Consider the following 23,305-nt stretch of genomic DNA (forward strand, 5'->3'; position numbering starts at 1 on the left):
ACAGGCCATGCAAGGCATTTACAGAGAATGCAGCATTCACTGGCTAAGGCCAACCTTAAAGTTCACAGAGGGAAAACAAAACATAAATATTAGATGAACGACACCTCTCACAACATGGGTCTGGCCTCTGAGGTATTACACCTGGGATTAACTTTTGACATTCTCCTTTCCACCATCATGACTTTGCTGTCTTACCGGCTCTCTGCAGAGTATTTATACTCCCATTTTTCAACCTTTCTGTCTTCTTGTTTCCTAGTCTGTCTGGGGACTCAACAGGGTGACAGGCAGCATGAACATTGCAGTCACAGTGCACAGATAGCTCCACAAGGCTTGCAGCTGCTTTTCTGTCAGGGGTAGGACTTTTCTGGGGGGAAAAAACCCAAACCAATAAACTACTTTAGAACTAGCTAGTAAAAAGAAGTTATAAAGAAATCACTAATCACTGCTTTCTCCTCTTTCACTTCCCCTCCTTATCCCAAGGAAGCAGAAAATTTGGGGGAGCATTCTTCAGTAAATTGCACTGATTAGGTCACAGAAGTTAAGGGATTGCACTGAACTTTGAGCTTTAGCTTCAAGTTCCTCATGTATTTGGAGAATAAAAGTAGTTATGACTTAGTAAAGGGAAGTGGAACATGAAGAACCAGAGAAGCCTAAAAGTACTTATGGTGGCCTAAGCCCTAATATTACTGCATGGTCATCCCCATAGGCCTTACTTAGTGTTGTAGAGATGGGCTGGGTATTTTTGATACCTGTATGGTGAAAACAGTTAACTAATTGCCATCCTTAAAAACTCATCCCCCTGGGAGAAAGTCAGGCATTGATTTCCCTGGCTTTAGCCTTGTTGATATAAATCAGCTATCACCACTAGAGGAGAAGGATAGAAATAGTCCACGGAGTACCTGATAGGGTGGGAAGCAAAAGAATAACTTGGGTTTTGATGCAAGAGTTTCACAACTGCAATTTAATAGGAGACAGAGAAGCAACAGAGAAGATGGTCAATCTGCCAGTCATTTCATTTAGAAGACTAATGGGTAAGATATGAACAGTACTAAGCAAAAAAATATAAATTACATACTGATGGAGTTGTTGAGCTTATAAACATGAATACATGCCAGCTCTTATTTACATGGAGCAGAGGGCTCAGAACAGCTTAAGTAAATAATTCAGAAAACCAAAGAACAAAAATCAAACCCCTCCGTAATCAGAGCAGGAAACCCAAAAAAGCCCAAGCTGTGTGCCCTCTGTGCACCATTGCACTGCATCCTTGCTACAGTCACTGTACTGGGCCATCCGAACTGACAGGCTGGAATACAGACATCGGGAAGACATGGCAGACATGAAGGAGAAAGGTGAAGTGTAGATCCAACCTCTTCTTCACACACCTCTGAGAATAAACCTTCTTGACTCCCAGCCATCATCAAAAACAGGTGTATTTTTAAAAAGCATCTTGTGAAGATGCCATGGAATTGCAGACTGCAGATTAAGAGAGGGGCAAAGAGTAGAAATCTTCATTAAGAGTATCTGAAAAATCCTTGTAGGAATCTTTATGTTGGCCTGAATGTGCTCAGAATTGGGCCGCTGAGGAAAGAAAAAGAGAAGTCTCTGTCAGCATTTGTGAGCCGCTCGCAGTTGTAGATCTTCCCTGGCCTTCTCCTTTCCTCCTTCGCTTTGTAAGACTGCTTTTCATCCCACTCCTACTCTCCTTTGCAGCTGCCAGTTCCTGTTACTAGAGTCAGCAGTTCTCAATCTTCTCAGACAACCCTGCTGTCGTTTGTGCCTTGCTACGTGAGGGAAACAACCCATGCTTTCTGTTCCCTCCTGAAAAGTCACTGCAGCTCAAGCTCCAGCAAAGCTAGGCCAGCCGCTGCTCAGCGCAATCCCTGCCCAAATCCAGCGTGTCAGACTGCAAAAACTGGCAATGCCTCTGGTCTCAGCACAGGGAAATAGCCAAGATCAAAGTTAGAAGCATGGTTTCTTTATTCTCTCATCAAACTGGCCTTTGTTTTTTCTTTCCAGTCTTACAATTATTCTTATCTTTTCCGATACATGTTATCTCTGGGAGTCACTGAGAAGTAGTGGATGGATTTGCAATAAAATATATACAGCCAGGACAAAGTGTTTCCAAATTAGCTTGTGTCAGCTTTGCAATAATAATGATGTCAGTCATTGAAAAACTCAAGACAAGTACTTTATACTAGCACTGAGTATTAGCAATAATCACTAGCGTTAGGCCCCATGGTTATCCTTGCACATAGTGTTAACTCTTCTATATCATACGAGAGAGAAAGATTCTTCCTCTAAATAAACCCACTACTTTATGTGCTGTAAAATTGTCTTGTATTTGACTTAAAGAACTGACTGATAATCTTTGCATCCTGTTTCTTATTCCTCCATCTTTGCATGATGAAAGTTCCCCTTCCAAATTTCATTTCCCTTATGTATATTTATTTGAAAAGCCTGAAATGAAAACAAAAATCCTTTGCTGCTTTCTTCTGTATATATAAAATGATGTAGTTAACTACTTGTAAAAGAAGCAAAGATCCCCATTTAAAAGAATAATAAGTAGGTAACTCATTGCAAAGGGTGGCACCAAGACTGAGAATTGTACCAATGGCACAGAGAACAGGAAAGATTAATTTCAGAGTATCAACGAGGATCAAACCTTCTGCTTTTATGCTACTGTCCCTATAGCATCTTACTGTATTTTAAATAATGGTTAAGGATATTTTTAACCTTATTCTCCAATTTTTGTAAGTGGAGTAAAGAATGTTTACCCTAATTTATTTTTTATTTCTTCTAGCCTAACCTAAAAGGTTTCAGCGTTTTACCTTTCACAGGTGATCTGTAGCTTTTTTAATGGGAGTGAAATGCCTGAGGTGCTTACATGCAGAGCAGCAGGACCCAATGGCCTTCATTTCACAATAGGTTAGACATGGACTTAAAGGGCAGTGATGCAGATGCCTCCACCCAAGCCAGGGCTCAGAAGGGATAGTTACAAGTGAGTACAAAACTGTTTGCTTTCCCTTTCCCTTGCACTACTGTGGGATACTCGCAAACATTTAATTAAAGCTATTGTATGCATGCTTAACTTGGAGATATCTGTGGTTCCTTGAAACCATTACACAGGAGCACCAAAGAAAATACAAGGGAGTCACTGAAGGAAGATACAAATGAATTAGAAAAGCATAGCAACCAGAGAATACATTTCCCATAATACAACAGTCAAAGGTCATGAGATCACAGATGCTCAGTTGCTCATGCATATCTTCTATTCTCTCCACTTGCATGCTTGCTCCAGAGAGGGCAAAGATTTAATGAGGATGGGGCTAGCTTTAGCAGTTCTCACCCTTCCTCACACCCTACATCTGAAAGAGCATTGAAAGCCTCTTTGAAGTTGGAATAGACACACATTGAACTGTCCCAGTGCACACATACAATCTGGGGTTTTCTCATCAGGTACAAAAATACAAGGTGACTGTTCTCTTCCGGCTGCCCTGGATGTGAACAAAGCTGTTGAATCAAAGACTTATTGAATTTAGGGGTGGAAAGAAGTTTCTCCATTGCATCTCTCTTTTCAACCTGCTGTAGCAGCCCTTCTGAGAGTCTCACAGTTTCTATAAGCCAGTTCATTTTTCCTAGCTCCTTGAGAAGAAATCCTGTTCAGACAAAACAGCGCACTATTTACAGGAAGCTTGGCAGGGTCAAAAAGTGACTGTAAAACCGATCTCTTGTTAAAACACATACAGTATCTGCTCTGATGTAGATACTGTTAGAACTCAGCAGTCTCTGTGTTGCTATCAAGGCCTTGAAGGTGATTTCAGAGTCAGATTTGTTAAACTTGGTGACATTGTGTTATCCCTTGTCATTAGCAGAGCTAACTTAGTTGCTCAAAGTCCCACTTAATCAAACCAGCTCACTACCCACAGTTTCTGACCTACTTAGTCACTTCCTGTCTTTGATTTTCGCCTTAAAGCCTCTTTTCTATGTTGGCCTGTGACTGCCATTTAATCTTAATCAAACTTCCTTGGACTTCCATTACTGTCAAGTACAATTCCTCTCACCATAATACCCACCCTTCTGAGTGCAGGAAAACTGATTTGCAGCTAACAGTCTGCCTCTTCTCTTATGCTCTAAGTTCATCTTTGCTTTGTTTTTCTTCCTGTATGAGTCACTCCTTCCCCCTCTCTGAGACATCGTGCTACACTTTCTCTTCCCTTTGGTCTGTCAGTGGCTGAGAAGCTGCTGTGCACGCCTTTACTGCAGAGATCTGGTGAGTATTATCATGTGTGCCCAGCTACTATGTGCAGATTCGGAAAAAGCTGAACATGAAGAAATTGAGTTGGCCACAGGCTGCTACAGAAAGTCAGCTAGTTTAATATGCTTTTGCCTCTGACCCGAAATGATGACCTACTCTGTTCCCTTATGCCTTTCTTAAGAGCTACTTAGGCAAAACACAGCTGTTTAGTCTACACCTCCCAAACCTAGCATCTCCCCCTGCTACTTCGGGGTACCTGTTAACTATACAGATGCTGTAAGGTGGGTACCAGCTTAAGGACTTTCCCAGTTCTCACTGGTTCACTCATGCTACGGTAATAGAATCATAGAATCGTAGAATGGTTTGGGGTGGAAGGGACCTTAAAGATCATCTAGTTCCAACCCTCCTGCCATGGGCAGGGACACCTTCCACTAGACCACACTGCTCAAAGCCCCCCCCAACCTGGCCTTGAATGCTTCCAGGGAGGGGGCATTCACAACCTCTCTGGGCAACCTGTTCCAGTGCCTCACCACCCTCACAGTGAAGAATTTCCTCCTAAATCTAATCTAAATCTACCCTCTTTCAGTTTAAAACCATTACCCTTCGTCCTATCACTACACTCCCTGATAAGGAGTCCCTCCCCATCTTTCTTGTAGGCCCCATTTAAGTACTGGAAGGCTGCTATAAGGTCTCCCTGGAGCCTTCTCTTCTCCAGGCTAAACAACCTCAGCTGTCCCATGGTATCCTCATAGGAGAGGTGTTCCAGCCCCCTGATCATTTTTGTGGCCCTCCTCGGGACCCGCTCAAGCAGGTCCATGTCTTTCTTACACTGGGGGCCCCAGAGCTGAAGGCAGTACTCCAGGTGGGGTCTCACGAGAGTGGCGTAGAGGGGCAAAATCACCTCCCTTGACCTGCTAGTCACACTTCTTCTGATGCAGCCCAGGGTGCGATTGGTGTTTCTGGGCTCTGAGCGCATATTGCTGACTCATGCTCAGTTTTTCATCCACTAATACCCCCAAGTCCTTCTCCGCCAGGCTGCTCTCAATCCACTCATCGCCCAGCCTGTATTTATGCTTTTGAAATGCCTTTGAAATAGACTTCTTCAGCCAGTTTCCTTCTATGACCAGAATCCAATTTAAAGATGTTAATCCAGTACCATGGTGACTTTTGCCTTCACAGGGGCACTCCTGAACTGGCGAGGTCTGTTGTTTTTCGAGCTGCTTTCACCAGCACAGAGAAGTTCAGAGATGTGACCCTGTGCTGTTTGAATGTCAGATACAAAACTTTTGATGGCAATGGCAGCTGCGTGTAGCACGTAGGAGAGATTTGTTCAGTCTCTCATTACACATATGCTCTCTCCTGGCTCTTTTTTCAATACACCCGGTTCTGCTTTTCCCTCTTCTTCCTACTTCTGTGCTCATCAGCACTCATGCTCTTTTGGTTTTTGGTGGTGGTGTTAACATATGGAGGTTATATGATCCATCACTGAGTGCAGCCTTGTCCTCTTAATAAGCAGAAAATACCATACATTTTGGAAGGAGGAATTAGCTACAGGCCATTCTCATTAAGCCTCTCCTTCAACTTATCTCAGCTTAAATTGTATTCTTGGTCCACAGTCACTACGCGGCATTGTAAGTTGAAAACAACCACTTGAGCCCTTTCCATCGAGGCTTTGAGTGGCCCTGATACTGGGCATGGAGGAGAGATAAGCAGCGCATTGAAGTTGTAGTATCGCTGTAGCTGAGGGCAAGGAGTGAATGGAAACATACCCTCCCTCTGGCACTGCCTGGCGCTGGACAAGGGGAGAGGAACGAGCCGAGCAGCTCGGGTTCACACGCGCAGCGGGAGCCAGCGGCCTCTCAGCTGATGACAGATTAGACTCAGGGCCTGGTTAGTGGGAAGACTGTGATTAGACCTCAGCAGCATCTGTCTCTAGCACTAAAGGAATTACTGCTGTGGGCTGCAATTTTCTCAGCAAACTGTAATTATACCAGGAACCTCATTCCTGCCGTTTTTCTCGACAACTTAAGTGCAAAAAAAAAATGTGGGTGAGGGTGCAGGGAAGCAGAAACTGTGAAAGGAGCAAGAAGGAGACACCTGTTTATTTTTGTTCAGCTCATTCCAATTATTTTCTCTTGGTGTCTTAGATACATATGAATCACAGACTGGTTTTTCCCAAAGGTCAGTGCCAAGGTTTAACTCCCCGAAGCTGTCCTGCCATCCACCTGAAGCTGATAGGACACATTGTTTCCATGCTCTTAAGCCCCATGGCATCTCAGATGAGTGTGGTGGCACTTGCAGAAGGTGCCACACCAACCTCTGTCCTGGCAGTGCCCCCTCCCTCCTCCCGTGGGAGCAGCGGTGCAGCGTGCCGGACTCTGATCACGACTGTTCTCAGGACACTCCCGGGAAGGTGTGGCCTGGGCAGAAGTGTGCGATATTGGATATTGGACAGGGTGAGTTTGAACCTTAGTCCCAAATGCTCTGTCTAGACTAGGATTTAAGGGTTTGAACTTAAAAAGTGTTAGGTTGTACAGAGTAACTCTCTGTTTTAAAAGATGTAGAAAAGGCAGCGTAAGTTTGAACTCCCAAACATCTGGTAAGTTTTGCCAAAATAACAACGTCAAAAAAGAGCAAGATTTCTTTGCAAGATTTCTCTACCAGAAGAAAACTTTTTGTTTGTGCAGTTGTAATTCCATAGAAGCCCATTTGCCATTAGTGTTTTCTTTGCTCAGAATATAAGAAGAAACAGGTTTTTTTTCAATTTAAATCGAGGAGAGGAGGAGAAATAGCTAAGAGTAGAGTTTGCCAACATAGCTTTACCATCTAATACTTAAAATGTAGACAAGGTCAAAATGATTCAAACTAATCTACATGCTCCTTTCTTAACTTTCCTCAGGGCTTTAATGTGACTGTTTAGTATACTTTGAAGGCAAGAGTGTCTTGTCCATGTTAAACAATTTTACATCAACGCTATACTCATCTAGAGGAAAGCAGAATTGCTCCTTACCAGCACGTCTGCCCTCCATCCCGCAGCATGTCTGGCAGCACAGCCAGGGAGGAGAGTGTGGCAGCAGGAACTCGACCCTTGGGGCTGAAAGCACCAGGAGGCAGTACATTGGCAAGCAGATCCCCGTCTCCAGAGCCAAGTCTCTGCAGATACTGGTAGGAAAGACACACATCTGGAGTTGTCTGGAATTGGCACAAATAGCTGTGGACAAAGAGGAGAGAAAGGAAGCGTTAGAAGGAAAGTGGAAAGAACGTTTCTTACACATTTTGCTTTCTTTTCCATCTGCCTGTGTGATGTTGCTGTGAGCTATTAAACAGCTGCAGTGCTCTGCCCTAGAAGGGACTGTGTTTCAGTAGAAATGGAGAATCATTCCTGCAGCTAAACGCTTTGGGGTGCCCCTAGAATGAAACGGTTGATAGGAATAATGTTTCTCTGATTGACTTATTATGCTAAATACACTTGGGACCACAGCACCTGGGGCAGTAGCCAGAGATACTGTTCTGGCTCCTCAGAGCTAAAGCCCCTGGCAGACAGTGGGTGCAGCTGGGTGCTTCTGACTCGTCCTTTGTGCAGTGGGTGAGTCCCTCCTGTCTTTTGCCTTCCAGACAGAACCTCCCAACTCTCCTGTGCTGGTTCTGAAATTCAAGGGGACCAGATTACTCAAGCAAAAGTTTGCAGACTGCAAGACTTGGGGAGATAAAGGTAGTGAAGGAGGACCAGGAGAAGGAGGAACAGGCGTACTGAGACTGCCAAGGACTGAGCAGAAGAGCATTTTTTTTGCATCCATTCAGACGCTCAGCTATTTCCTGCGTTGTTCCTGCAGTCAGCATGCTCCACCTGCTTTTACTTAACCATTTCCTGTTTACAGCTTCCAAAAACTTTCTGGTGAAATCACTAATCTGCCACAAGATCAGTCTTATAGTCCCTTTTGGGCAGGCTTCACTAATTTTTTCTCTCTCTCCTCAGTGCACAGGCCTTTCCAACTGAGGAGCTGTGTGCTGTGTGTGCATGTCTGCATGCATGTGTGCGTGCATGCAGTCAGTAGTTACGTCAGGAAAGTATGTGCTCGCTCACTAGTTCTTTCTGTCTCCATATGCCCCTTTTTTATTTCTCCTAGTGCTTACTGCTTTTTGCAAACTTGAGCAAAGAAACAAGCAGTAGCACTGAAGGTATGTTCCCCTTTCTGTAGAGTAGAGGACTCCAGATATTTAAAGACTCTTCCCATTACTTTCAAGCATCTGAGAGCTCTCTCAGAAACAAAGGATTTGTCCTCTGGATAGCTTGCCCAAGCTTCAAATTATTTTCTGGCTTTGAAAACAGCAAGGCAATTTCTTCTCTTCTGTTGTTCAGTTTCTCAGATATGAAAGGCAAGGTGTGAGGAGCAGGAGGGATCAACCAAAAAAATAAATCTCCTTCTTACAGAGTAGATGGCTCCCACAAGTCCCCGTCTCACACTTATTCATGTCTTGTAGAAAACACTGGAAAAGCATGCATGCTTCAAGACTACTCTCCTTAGCCGTACTATAGATAACACTACAGGCACCACTAAAAGCAAATTTATTTGTCACTGCTTTTGCTGTCTGTTTACTTTTTGTATTTCTCTTCTGGAGCAGTGAAAATAGATTCTTCAGTTTCCTCTCTGATTCTCATGCTCTTGCACAGCACTGCAATGTTTGGGTTGCGGTGAGCAATGCAGGGGAATGTTCCCTTCTTAAAATAAATCATGGAAACATTTCTGTTGGAATTGGGGCTTGTAGAAGTTTATTTTTTTTTAGGAAGAAGAATGTCGGGCCAACTTTGACCTGACACCATATCCGTTTAAAGGGAACAGGCTTGTGATGCATGTCAGTGTATGTATACTGACATGTATATATGTATGTATGTATGTGTGTGTGTGTGTGTATGCACATGCACCAGTATACATGGCAGTTATACTGGTATAACTGAGCACTGAAATCATCCTCTAAGAATGCTGGACATGTTGGCCCTGTCTCCATCAGACAGATCTGCAAATTCCCTAACTAGTCCTACTGCAAGTTAGTGTAAGCCAGGATGCTTAGTCTGCTAACTTAGGCGTAGAAGGCGTAGGTCCATAAGCACGCACCGGCACTGTCGCTGAGCTGTTTCACACCTCCGTAATTATGTTGATGAGCTCACGCTCACACACATTTTAAGCAGAATGCTAGACCCCCCAATTTTAACTCTAACATAAATATGCACAGGTAGCACTTCTGTATGCACTAGGAGGTATGGTCTGGGCATCACTGATGCCCAGGCAGCTGTCTGCTGTAGGCATAGCACATCCCTGCTTAGATCAGAGATTGCTGAAGTATCCTTCAAGCTGTCTGTGAGCAGCTTTTGAACTTTCTTTTTAATCAGGAAAAGGAAGCAGTTGTTTTCTTGACAGAAGTGTCTTTCAGATTGGCGCAAGTATGTGAAATGGTTACTTTGGTCCCCATCCAGCCCAATTCATTCAATAGTTTGTGTCAGGGTACTTGTCATCAGTGGCATTTGCCCAGGGTGAGTCACACCCACCCAGGCAATGATCTGAGAGAGCCTTCAAATCTTTTTCATCTTCATTTTACAGGCTAAATTCATGACTGTATGGTACCACACAGCTCTTCCTGCAGCAGCTCCTTTTCTTCTAACCAGCTTTCAGCCCAAGAGGCAGCTACTTCCAAAAGAGGCTCGCTGGTTCGGTGCCCGTCTTTGTTTTCCAGATGTTTCTTTCACCACGCCGCTTTCCGGTTACACCGCAAATTTGGGTGCGCTCAAGATATTTTTGCCTCCCTCCTCCACCCCAAAAATGGAGGAAAGCTGAGCTATATGAAAATGCAGCGAGAATGAGACCCTCGAGGAAAATGGCAGGGAGGTGTAGAGGATCGCGCAGGACTCTTTCCAGGAAATGGGTAGAAGGTTCATCACATGAGTCACTGAAACATTAGATGACTAAATTCTTGAAGAATAAACTGTCAGGAATATGATACTGGACAGGACAGTTGCAGGGGGAGAAGAAATCTTCTTAAATAGCTCTTGTTTGGTTTTTTTGTTCGTGATTCATTCCTGAGGAAATTGCTGGGTCTCTGGCCAGGGATGGGGGCAGCGTGCAGGCGGTGCCAGCCCTCCTGTGCGGAGGCAGCAGGCGAGGGGTGCTGGGGAGCTGGGGGCCACAGCCCTGCTGCTCCAGGCCCCGGCGCTCCTGCCAGAGGGGCTGAGAGGCCATCGGGAGCACTCCATGGCCATCCTGCCCAAGTGAATAAAGTAAGATAGGGTCACTAGTGCATATCTGCCATCTGAATCAATTCGCCTCTTTTTTTTATACCAGCAGGTATGAGACCAAGAGGAAATGAAGGTATTAAAACTCTAAGTCCTTTTAAAAATTTTTCTTCCTCTACCTGCTCCAACCAGTAAACCAAGTTGTATCAATAAAATTGGCCCAAAGCTCTGAATTTGGATTTCAGAGAAGGTCTTAAGATTTTAAGTGCCAGTAACAACAGAAGCAGTCAGACTCCCTCCACAGCTACCTCCAGAGGAGCTGAACCAGCATTAGCAGCAGCGGGAAATGTTTGCAGTAGTATCTGAGTGTGGAGAAACCCCAATGTTCCAGTACGCTGCTGCCAGTTCCCATTTTGGTGAGTTTGACCTAGAGCATTTAATGTTTCAACATTAGTTCTGTGTCTCATAATGCCATTTACGTAATGATCGCTCATTTGGTTCCCATTAAAATCATGGTGTTTCTTCTGCAAAGCACTGCTTGTAAAAGTCAAGCCACCCAGTTTTTCATTGGATTATAATACAGGAAATAAATAGTCTGTCTGTAGGATGCACACTGTATTTCTCAGAGAATAGGGGGCTTTTTTTCCCCTCTTGGACATACAAAGTTCAGATCTCAGAAGTAGGAATGTGAAAGACCCATTAAGGGTTGCTGAATCTATCGTCCTCTGCAAAACCACAGTGTAGTTATTCCCCGGTAGATGTTCCTCAGATACTATATTGATAAAAAGAGAATCCACAGCTCTTCGTAGTCAGAGCGACAAGAATCCTCTTAAAACTGTAGAAATGGTAGGTGTAGCTCTCACAGGTTGTCCCAGTGCCACTACCTTTCGAGGCAGTGCAGAAGAGTTCCTTGTATTATATATACCAGCACTTTGAAGAATTCTGTTTCAAATGTCTTAAACAATGGGGGTTTCACCGCTTCCTGTGGGAGCCTGCTCTGCAGCCTAACTCGTTTCACCATCTGGAGCATTTTCCTGAGTGTCTGCCCGCTTTTAACTTTCTTTTAATTGTGCACCCACTATTTCTTCTTAAAGGTGGCTCGCCAAAAGTTTCTGTTGTGTGAAATTCACGTTACGTGGTGCTTTTTTATGAGGATCAAGAAAACCCTGAAAGATTGATGGCTTCTTCTCTTTGCTTTTTTTTCCTCAGAAATAATAATAAGTAATTAATAATGTATTACTGCTTCTCTAGCCATTCATCTCAGCAATTTACAAGGAAGGTCAAAATTGTCGTAGTCTTTTTACAGATGGGAAAAACTGAAGCACAGGGCAAGAAACAACTTGCCCAGGATCATTCAATGAGCCCGTGGCAAGACTTGGATTTTTAACCAGGTCTCCACAATAATGCCCTACTTTTTTTTTTTTTGCCCTTTTTTTTTTTTTTAAACTTTTTTGGCGGGGGGCGGGGGGGGAATCCAGTTCCCTTTGGCTTCGTTGGAGTACCTAGGAAGGACAAGCTTTCCATGAACTTTATTCAGAATTGTCATATTGTAACTGAAAGGTCAGCTTGTTGAATATTTAACAGTTACTATCTTTCCAATGTGTTGGTTAAGCATCCTAATTAAGTAGTGATAAATAAAAGCAACAAAGCATTTTAACAGACTGATTCAGTCCCTAGAGTCCCTAGGGCCTCCGAGCTGAATTTCCTTCAGCTAGCCTGTGTTTTCCTGGTTGCGGATTGTCCAGATTGAACACAGTATATATCAAGCACACTCTTATCAGTGCACTGCAGGGAGATTTCCTTCCTCCTCAGTGCCACCACGCTTACTTCACCTGTTTTATTTCCCTTCGCTGTGGTTTTTGGTAAGCGTGTTTCTCAGAATCTGGATAGTTGCTGAATTATAAATCTTCCAGTTTGGAACAATAACACCGCAATCTGTACAGCACAATACGCTGGGTAGAGAGTGATACCCAGCCTAGCACTGAACGGGCTCACCTGGGTATTGGAAGCAGTCTGGCCTCAGCAGCACAGAGCTCTCCGTGGGCTGCTAGCAGGCAGGGTGTTTCTCCTACCTGCCTTAAAACTTCTGCCTGTCCAGCCTGTCATTTCAGTGAATATCTTTACTGGGACTAGATCTGCCTGAGCACATGGTAAGACGAGTTTTGTTCCTCACGTCCCCGTGGGAATGGCCGAGGAAGGCAGCCACAGCCGTGTGCTTGCAGTCCGATCTGCACGGGTCTCGTAACTGCCCCACACTGATCAGACGCTGAACTGCCTGCACCCAACATGTGCGAGGTGCAGCACTCAGTATGGATCGAGAAATGTAAAATTAGAGCTCTGGGTAGGCCAGAGTTATATCTGAGGGATAGCACATGATCTTCCTGGCTGCTGACCGCTTTCAAAGTATGCCAGTAAGTGAAGCCCTTACCATCCAAGTTATTCCCCCCACCGCTCCTTTAGGCCTCCTTTATTCCAGATATCATTGAGCCAGCGTCTGAGGATTTACCGAAAGTTGCAAGACTGCTGTAGGTCACTGAGCACATTGTCTTTGCTTTCAGATTGAGTTTGAGAAATTACCAGCGGTGTCATGCTTATGCCTCCTAGCCATGTGAATAGAGGAAGCTAAGAAGCAACAATAGATTACATAAAGCAGGGAAATCCCCCTCAAACTTCTCCCAGACTATCTCGAACTGAAGTTGATTTGCATACATACACTACAAATAACTTTGCAATGGCTTCTAGCCCCGTGAAAGGGTTACATGTGCTTGCCTATAATCACTTAGGCCAGTTCCACCAGTTGAATCACTCAGAGAAAATAAAAAAGGCTGAAACAGAGCCTGTATTGAAATCTAAGCAGTTTTAGGTAGCATCAGCCTACTTCAGGTAAAGATACAACTGGATAGTGCTATTCCACACAAAATCAATGGGAAATGTTCAATACCTATTAGTAACTGGGAGTTATTCTAGCAAAACAGTGCTAAAAAGCTATGTTAAGCTTTATAATTTGTGATTATGGATGGGTGGTATCATTCTTCAGCTAAACTTGTAACTAAGCTTCCTATACAAACCCTGTTCAGTGGAAAATGGACCTTACTGAAAACCAGAAAAAAGCTATATTATCCCGTAGTTGAAACCTATGGCCAGCCACTTTACAAAATCTGAGACTCATTAGGTCTGGAATTCCTGAGTGATGCTGTTCAAAAAGCAGTGGTGTTAAACAGACTTCCAAAATCCCTGTGATTTTTTTTAAACATCATGGTTTAACAGAAACATACAAGTGAGCAAAAAAGAGATAGCGTACTGAAAACGCATATTTACTGGGTTATCGCAGTCTCAAAAATGTAGTTGGCTAATATGACCCTACAAAAATCTTTTACATTATCCTTGATGCACTAAGAATGACAATGTTTATAAGCCTAGTACATCATGACTATGGAATGCCTAAATTCTTCTGTATTTTCTGTTCCCTTGCTGAGAGAGTAGGCTTTTGGGGCTTGCAGGGGTTGTTTGTTTTAATAGGATAAGAATATAAAGTTCCCAAAGACTTGCTAAGAGCTGTTCCTTTGGAAAGAATTTGCTCACCTACTCCCTTTCCTAGCTTTCTATTGAAACAAGTTCTCGGATACATTCTTTAGGCTCTCCCAGTAAACTCACAGAAGGATTTTCTGTACATTTTCTGGGTTGTCAAGCCAGCTCTACAGTAAAATTAAGTATAGTTGGGTAGGGGTATAGTTTTAAGCAATGCTGTAGATGCCTTGCAGTAAATACCAAAGCTGTTTTAAAGTCTTAGAGGTGCTTTTGTTGGTATAGCATATTTCCCTTGAGGAATTCATCAAAGGTGTATTGGCAAAAGTGGGCTTTGTTCTACCTGCGTTAGGGTTATCATCATTATCAGTATAGTAACACCAGGACAGCTATATGAGCAACTCTTTTCTAGTGTAGTTGCATTTCATATAGTTAACAAACAGGGCCAGAGGGGAGGAGGAAAACTGAGACACAGCTTCCCTTGACAACCTGTGTAAGCCTTGTGTTTCTTCTACAATATCACCTCTGTTAATATTAATAATGTCATGGCCTGTTGCAGTGAAATATCTTGCCTTTCACCCTCCTTCTTTCAGCTTTATTGACTTTCTTCAAAGCTTTGATACAGAACAATAGGAGTCGGCCCAGGTATGAACTGGCTGTTCTGCAGAGTCCTTCAGGCAGCCGAGGTCTCCCTGTGCTACAATGGAGCTTGTCTCAATGGGTCAGCTGTAGAGATCGGAAGACGAGAAGTACATATTTGAATAGGCCTGGGACACCTTGCAACGCAATTAATAGCAACAAACATGAGGACGTGGCATGATCTGACCAATGATTCATTAGTATCTTGGATATGTTGGTCCTGATAACTGTGTGTGTTTCTTCAGTTTGTGTTCTTTTCATCAGCTTGCAGGTTGATCAGGAAGGCTTTCATTTTGTTTTATAATACCTCTTTTCACAAACAACAGTCCATTTTCTACATAAGATGTCTAATCACAGTAATATAATACCCTATATTTACATAGAAAACTTCATCCCAAAGCACTTTACATCCTGGCACTGACATGGGACTAATATTAGAAGAGGAGCAGCTCATACTGGTTAGGAAGCAGGCTCTGCTTTCAGCCTCGGTATTAGAAAAGCATATAGGATGGAGCTGTAATATTTTCTCTGAATCCAAGGCAATTTGCTAATAGTTGGAAAATATATTGGTATAAGCTGTGCTCTGTTTAACTCTAGGAAATCTGTTCAAACTGTAGAAAATAAGCTGTGTCAGTCCTCTTGCACATCCCACTCTCTGTTCATAGGCACTGGCTACCAAAAAACAGTTTTATTGGAAAGTTAGGGTGATGCAAAGGTCCTCAGCAAGTATACACTGGCCTTTGGAGAACTTTGCCAAATGTTGGTAGAGGGGCCTGGACTAGTCTAAGGTTTGGCTCCAGAGCATGAGAGTAGCATCAGAAACTTTGCCAGCCAGAATGAGGAGAGTCTGGACACTGGTAACTAGAAGGACAGCCAGGCAGGCAGCAGAAAGAGGATCGTTACCTGTAAGTGAATTCATTTCCAGCAAGTCTGTGAAGTTAGTTCATACTGAACTAATTACTATGATTTGTTTTGTGGATTAAACGGGTTTCCAAGTGGTTGTTTGCTGGAGGAAATGGTAACTTTGTGATCTCATTCTGACACATTGGCATTGAGGTGTCTGTCTTTACTGTATGTTTCAGATGGAAAGGATCAAACAAATTTAACCTGGGAAGGAACCAATCCTGCCCTGCAGACCATACGAGTGAGGAACACTGCCTTGAAGGATACTTCACCTGATGCTGCTTTACCCAACACTGCTGGTGAGACTTGGAGCAATACACCCAATCTGTAGAAAGGACAAATGAAACCTCCACCAAGAAATGAATGAATGACAGCCTAGGTTTTCAAAAATCCAGTCAAGCAGATAGTGAGCATTCTTTTTCTTTTGTCTCTTTAAAGACTAACTTTAAAACCAAGTGCTGTTCTTTGTATGCGTGGGGCCATACTTAACTCTGGTCTTATGAAAATCCTCTATTTTGTTCAGGTTAATTTAAGTGACAGAGTAATAAAAGCCTCTGAACACCACACATGCTACTGAAGAAGCATAGGCCTTCCTAATTCACCGCATCACCTCACCAATCTGGAGGAACCGGCAGTCAAACACACAAGAGTGCTTGGTGTCCACAGCCCATAACATAGCGAAATGTTCACTTCTGCTTTTTAATAGAAATTATAAACCCGCTCATTGGCTTGATTAAGAAGCAATAGTTCAGTGAGTTCTTACTCCTGTAATTCACTTGAAAGTCGTCAGAGGTGATGTAACAGAGTTGCTAATAGCCAGGCTCTGACAGTTCAGAATGGAAGGAGAACAGGTAGCAATCCAAAAGGTGGGAAGATCGGTGTGTATTACAGCTGCTTAGCTTCCTCTGCCTTCAAAGCACTTCTAAAGTACTCACAACGTGACTGCAAACCACAGAACTATTTACTCACCTTACAGATTTAGAGAATGTATGACTTGCTCAAGGCTGCTGAGGGCATCACTAGGCTGTGCTGTGATCAGGATCAGGTTGCTCCCAGCTCTCGAGCCTTACATCCCTAAGGGAAAGCCATGGGTTGAGTTGGTGCCGACTGCTGATGCACAGTCGCCATTGGTCTGAGAGGCTGGTTCTGTCCTCTGCAGTCACAGGGAAAGCCTCCCTGAGCAACCTCTGGAAAAGCACAGTAACCTGTACAGAAATACGGGAGGTCTGGAGTACTGCTGAAGTGGCTGTAAGGTAACCCAGCAAGGAAATCAGCTTCAGTTGGGCCGTCTGTGGTGGTGAGGCGAGCAGGTTGCCATCTGCTGTTTGCTAGGCAATTTTTGGGTGACGAGAGAGTTCCTGGGGAGCACATGGCCCCTATTAAAAAGTACTGCACACCCTTACCGTGGCAGTGCAAGAGACTGAGAAGCTGATGGGATGTGGTAACTGATGTCGCGTCACTCCCAGCCACCAAACAGGATGGCATGGAGAAGGCTACTCTGCAGCTATCTACTTACGTCCCCACTCACACAGCTTCGAGCTCTCCTTTAACAAGGAAGTTTCCATCACAAGGAAGCTACTCCATTTCAGTAAGCTACTTTTAAAAGCTAATACATTTCACCCTGGGGAAGAGCAATTCTGCAGCTTCAGTGTTACAGTTCTGTGCTTTGAAGAGACCTTTGTAAAATTTAATTTTAATTTTGCTTTAACTAAAGTTTAGCTTTTCTTCTCAACAGTGCTGCACTACTGGCCATTCAGTCAAACCCTGCTGAACTTGCTTGTAGTCATTTTATCTGGGTATCTTGTAAATATTTGGTAGAGCACTCAGACACAGAAGTGTTTTTTGCTCTTACAGTCACATGCCTGGTTCCAGGACCTTTCAGAAGCACAAAAGGCTGAAGGCAGGGAAAATTCCACTGAGATGCATTCAAGTCTCCAGGGAGCAACTGCACTTTGTTTAGACTAAAATTTCTCATTGCTGCCTCTCCTTTTTTTAAAAACCATGGAAGGACAGAGAGGGGAAGCTGGAGGGTAGGGGTCTTTATTATTATAAACACCGAAATGCAAGCACTCATTTCTCTCATATTGCAGGACCATTTGTGGTTGGAGAGGGAGATAAGCTTTTTAATGTTCTCTGCGCTACCACGCATTGGAAATATCCATCCAAGTTCTAAAATGTTTTACAAACATTAATGAATTAAAGCTTAATCCCCTCCCACTCAGCCCCGTGAAGCAAGTAGTAAACACAGTTTAAAAGACGGGGCTAATGAGACTAAAGAAGTTGTGCCTTGCCTGACGTCACACGGGCAGCGTGGCAAGAGGACTCGGGTCTTTGAGTCCCAGCTTTCTACCTTACACCACAGAAAACACACATTCCTTCCCTTTCCAAGGCTTGCTGTACTTCCCCTTCTGGGATACAGTGAAAACATGCTGGCATCACACCTTGAGATAACCTTGTTTTTTCCCCTTGGAACAGAGAGACTACTCACAGCTGCTGTCCCACGGGGTTAAGATGTTGAAAAGATCAGAGACGGATGGGGGCGGGGGGGCAGGGAAGCTAGTCACTGCTCTGTCTGCCTTGGGCATGTTCTGCTTCCACTGCTGCCAGTGGAGCTGGTGTACTATTGGGAGCAACCTCAAACATTTCTGTATGTGCTTCCATATAATATTCAGGCAGGACTGTGGTAAAAATGCCATAATCAAAGAAAGAACTTGGCTGACAAGAAAATGGGACATATGAGCCAGTAAGTCACTCCTGTTTTGAATATATGTGATTTCATTATCCTTCTGTATGTGACCTGCATTTCTTACTGCTTCTTATTATCAGAATCCTATAACTACTGCTGCAGCCATCTCTTTCGCCTCTTCAGAAGAGAGGGATAATCCATCAGCCAGTTACTCTCCAGTGCTTTGAGTCAGGTTTTTACCAGGGGGATTAATGGTCAGTTGAAGAGAGTTGTTCCTAACAGGGCTCAGCAAAAAGCAATGCTCACATGAGTCACAAAGTGGAAGAGAAGGAAACAAATCTATAGATTTAAAGGTTTTGAATGATTTCTTTTCCCTTAGCTTCCCTTGCCCACACTGATCGATAACTAGATGTGCAAAAGCTGGAAATGTGTTGATGGTGGCTGGTAAAAGCAGGACTGAGAGCTTCTCCCACTGTGCAAGCAAACCTGAAGTCAGTCAGCCCCCAAAACCAGATCAGTGTGTACCAGTTATTCCAGCCCTTGTACGTGAGAGTTGCTGGGAGAAAAATCAGACCACGGTGCAGCAGCCTCCTCTTGTCTCTCCTGTGCCCCTGCAGTGTACCCTGGCACTGGTGCCTTTGACCTCTTCACGCTGTTACCTTCTATGACAAGGCTCCAGCGCTGGTCCTTGGGTATGCTTCTTCTGTAGCACCCTTCCCTGCAGAGGATCCAGAGTCACTGCAAATGCTGTGCACAGTGCTCATTTCATTCCCCGCTGAAAGGCAGCCAGGCCTGAGGTGGAACATGGCAAGCGCTTCGCCGCGCCTGGCAACTCCAGGCAGCTGCTGAAAACAAGTGGGGAAGAAAGCGGTGTACAAACACAGGGGAATTTTCACACAGGCAGGATGTAATTAGTAGAGCTGGAATTTGGCCAAGACTCTGGGGTTAAAACACTGGCTTGCAGGTAACACACTGGGATCTTTCATAATTCAAATGCTCAGGATCTCCCATTTCCATCTTACCTGGAAGATGTCAGAAGACTGTTCTCTATTTAATGTTCCTGGGCAGCTCTCGAACATCTGACACAAAGGAAAAAGTGTCTAATGGTGCTGCACCTGCAGTCCTTCTCCGCCAGCGACTGCCCACCATGAACAGCAGCTGAAAGGATCACATCCTGACAGGGCTACGGCTGCATCGCAGTAAAACACACCACAGCTGCCTCCCTGCCTTGGGGTTCACTTCATCCTTAACTCTCATTACTCTCTTTTCAGGCCCCAAATCCCCACCAAACAGAAAGAAGAGATGACAAAATTAGGGCAGCCCCTCACATATGAAAGATGAGAGAGAATATTACCATTAAGTGCTGCTTCAACCTTATTCTCTGCCACTTGAAATAGTACCAAATAGGTATTGGACAACAGAGAATTAGATGAAACACTTCTCCTCAGTGCAGATGAGTGAGCTTTTCCGACTGGCCTTGCTGGTAATACACAGAGCACGAAGAGCTCATGCCTCCGCCTTCCTTCCAGCAGAGAAATCACGTTCAAAGCAGCAAAACATTTTTTTCCCCTTCATGATCTCACTTTCCGTATAAGCAATCTTTGTGTTTACTATGAGGATGCTGAATGTTCACAAAAGGTCAGGGAAGTCATTCATGAACCTCACATGTGGAAAGTCCACACGATGTTTCTACCACTATGTGGCCCACTGTCTGAAATACAATTAATTACAAACCTTTAATCCCTCATCCGTCAGACCTGCAGATCGTGTACAGTTCGAAGAGCTGACTTCCTCCCATGGTACAGTGTGTGCAAGCAAAACAAGAAGTGTTCCTGCCATCCGAGAAAGCATAATCTCTGCATCAGTAAGTCATAAAAAAGGGACTCCTCCTATGCCTGTGAGGGCTCCCCGTATCAGCTTTTGGTTTGTTTGGGGTTTTTGTGTGCCCAGATTGCCATGCAAGTCCCCCTCTTTGTCAAGTGTTGCTTAATGCAACCACCAACCAAATTTGCTGAGAGCACCTCAGTCAGTGGGATACCAAACCTACAGACTGACGTGAATGGCAAAGTGAGCTGGAGAGAGTAAAGTACAGGCAGCTGCAGGCAACAGGAAATCCAGCACTAATAAATAAAACATCTTATAGCCAGAAAGAGGAAATAAACAGCAGCAGCAGCACAAACTGAGAGGACAGAAGAGAGGAACACAGCATAACTGTGGCGCGGGAATCACTGCATTACAGTGAGCTTATTTTTACAGAACGTTGTCCCGGTTTGTTATGTATTCAGACTGCAAAAAAAAGTGGGGGAGTGGGAGGACTGCTCAAAGAGAGGGTCTCTATCAGAAGAAGTTGTCAACAACCACTGTAATTAAGGAAGCAGCCAGAGCACACACAACCTGAGCCGCCGCCAAAGTGAAATGAAAGCATTTTTTGTTTGCAGCCGTAGCCCCGAAGGATAATAAAAGATGGTTCTACCATGCCAAGTGAGGAGCTGCAGGGACACCGTTTCTAGACGGCGAATGCCCTGCTCCCATCTTTCCAAAATTACACGCCATGGGGAGTCAGTAAGTTACTCCTCCTATGTGCACTTTCGAAGCACGTGCCCACACACCCCGTCTGACTGCAGCAGCCGCTTTGGGAGGCCAGTCACCAGGCAGGTGAGCCCCCAGCCACCACGGTAACGATGGAGGTGGCACCGCCTGAGCTCTGCCCCCCAGCCGACGGCTGCTTGGTCCAGATTGCTGAATCAGCAAGCCTGAATTTTTCCCCCTCACACTCAGCCGTGGGTGTGCCACAGCCCCACGGCATTGCCACCACCAGTGGGAGCTGCCGCATTCAGAAGAGCTGCACCCCGCTCTCCTCCCAAGGGCGGCTGTGTTTAGAAGGCTCGCTGGTGCCTTGGCAAGGAGCTTCATGCACGGCATGCCAAAACAGTACTCTTCTTGCTGCTGGTAGCATCTTTCACTTGGAACGGCCATGTGGCCTGTGCCCCTGCGGCAGTGGGTGTTGGGGAGCAGCAGGTGGGCTGGCTGGGCCGAGGTGGTCGGCACGGACCTTCCCAGCCATGGGACAGTATCATGGGGCTTTCACTGGTAGCTGTAGAAACTCGTGTGCAGGTTCAGCAAAGGGAAAGAAGTCATTCACAGATTGCATGCGTATTTCTGAATTCATTCATTGACTGGCGTTTGCCTTTCATCCTCCCCCCGAGCCCTGTGCACATTGCTGGCATTCTCTCCCAATCCCATATAATAATTCCCAGGTCTCCGCAAGCCACTGCCTGCCAATGGAGCCCGCAGTCACTGGACCGCCAGCCCGGTCACATGAAAAGTTACATGCAAAGGTTTAACACTTTCTCCTGACCTCAGCCCCTGTTCCCGTGATTCCCCTGCAGTGTTCTCCTAATCAGGTGCCTTGGAAGCTTTGCACTGGGCAGGGTGCTAAGAAGGTGGCTATTTAGCTGCAGCATTTCCAGAGTCTTTGAGCCCTCTGCTAAGCAGTAAATACAACCAGTGGAGCCAGGTGAATGTCTGACAAGGCTGCTGTTCATTTAGACCTGAAGAAAAGAGAGAGCTGCTGCTTTGCAACCAAATGCATATCGCTGTAGCCCCACTTTCTTTAGCCCAACAGCCGTACTAATGGTTATTTGTTTCAGCCGGGTATGGAAATCACTTCTTAAAGCCTGTATACAGGGTACACAGCTATGATCCAGTATGATTTTAACCTTCACTGGGCATTGCCAGTATGTTTGTTACCAGGGAATCAAAAAGAACATACAGCCCTTTCACTAAAGCCTTCCATTACCCAATTGTAGATGATAGTGCAGGTATTTAATACATCACACGACCTATGAAAGTGACAAAGTATTTTCTTCGCATCCCTCCCACCTGTGAGACATCAGAGAACACATCCTTTTGGAGAATCTCAAATGGAAGTGATTTTTTATTAAATATAGATGCAAAAGCAGAAATGTTCAAAAGCTGTTTCTGATATATAGGCAGTGAGAGTCGTTTCCTTGCTATCGCTGTAACGTGGGGGAGTGCAGGTATCTCCCTCAGAAAGGGTTCTTGTTCTCCACCTGATGCTTCCATGTAGGATTTCACGCATATGACTGTGTATGATTCATGAATTCCAGCTCAGCTTTGGAAAGCATGGGAATAGTGTGTGGCTGTCAGGGCCCAGTATTCATCTGGGTTTCGCATGGCCCACAGAAAGACGTGCCAGTTGCAGCTTCGAGCCAAACGGATAATCAAACTGAGCATTTGGCTTCAGTTTTGGTTCTTTTTTTTGGAGGGGAGGGGGCAAACTGGTTATGAACTCCAACCTATACATGCATTTTTGTGGGTTTAAGTGAAAAGACCATGGCAAAGTTTTAAGTTACAGACTATTTATGTTGTTCTGTTTTAAGCTCCACATAAGTTTAAGTTACCAACATAACTTTCAAAAACAAACAAACAAACCAACCAAATAAAATTGACAGTATTTTTCAAATTCTCTGCTTTTATCATGCATTCAAAAGTGTAAGCCTGTTCTCCTTGACTGGCTGGCTATTTGATTGTTGCTTTAGATTTTATTACATATTGTTTAATTCTTAATTGTAAGCCTCCAAAATCATAAAATCTGAGTTCTAGTCTCAGTCTCTACACTCAAATGTAACTACTGAAAAGTGGCTTGTCTAACTCTTTAGTATATATGCCATTTAACATATACTTTGCTTACATTGGGTATTTCCAACTCACTCCAAACAGGACACTTGAGAAATCCTGCTTCCCCCAGATGGTAGGATACCTGAATAATAAAGGAAAGACTTTTCTCACTGAAAAGCATTAACAAAATATATGCGTAAATACTGGGGTTTAATCAGCCAGTGCTGCCTGTTTATTTAAAGGAAAAACTTAATTTAACTCTTCAGGAGGGATTCAAACTACCAGTGAGAATGGAGATATGTCTGAGCACCCAAGTGTTAACATGTTTGCAGAAGAAAGTACGAGTCGGTGATGTCTGTGTCTGTGATCTGCTGGCATTGTCCACCCTGCCACATGACGGCCAGAAGACCAGTGAGGAGGATTTTCCATT

General features: G+C 44.4%; 1 protein-coding gene and 1 long non-coding RNA gene across 5 annotated transcripts in view; one reads left to right on the plus strand and one right to left on the minus strand.

The window, feature by feature from the left end:
• RAD51B (RAD51 paralog B) overlaps positions 1-22,684 on the plus strand; it is a 416,518-nt gene extending 393,834 nt beyond the window's left edge. For all 4 annotated transcript variants that reach the window (XM_049825319.1, XM_049825322.1, XM_049825318.1 and 1 more), the window contains exon 11: positions 15,728-22,684. In XM_049825319.1, coding sequence (XP_049681276.1) covers positions 15,728-15,879 — 152 coding nt within the window. In that variant the 3' untranslated portion in view covers positions 15,880-22,684. The remainder of the gene's footprint in view (positions 1-15,727) is intronic.
• On the minus strand, positions 881-7,976 carry LOC126049255 (uncharacterized). The gene is made up of 3 exons (XR_007509135.1): positions 7,740-7,976; positions 7,266-7,466; positions 881-1,578 (listed from the first exon to the last, which is right to left on the minus strand). It is a non-coding gene; the product is annotated as an uncharacterized LOC126049255 (long non-coding RNA).
• Positions 22,685-23,305: the final 621 nt, after the last annotated feature.

This window comes from Accipiter gentilis, chromosome 22 (genome assembly GCF_929443795.1).
Source record: "Accipiter gentilis chromosome 22, bAccGen1.1, whole genome shotgun sequence".
In the NCBI taxonomy this organism is placed as follows: Eukaryota; Metazoa; Chordata; class Aves; order Accipitriformes; family Accipitridae; genus Astur; species Astur gentilis.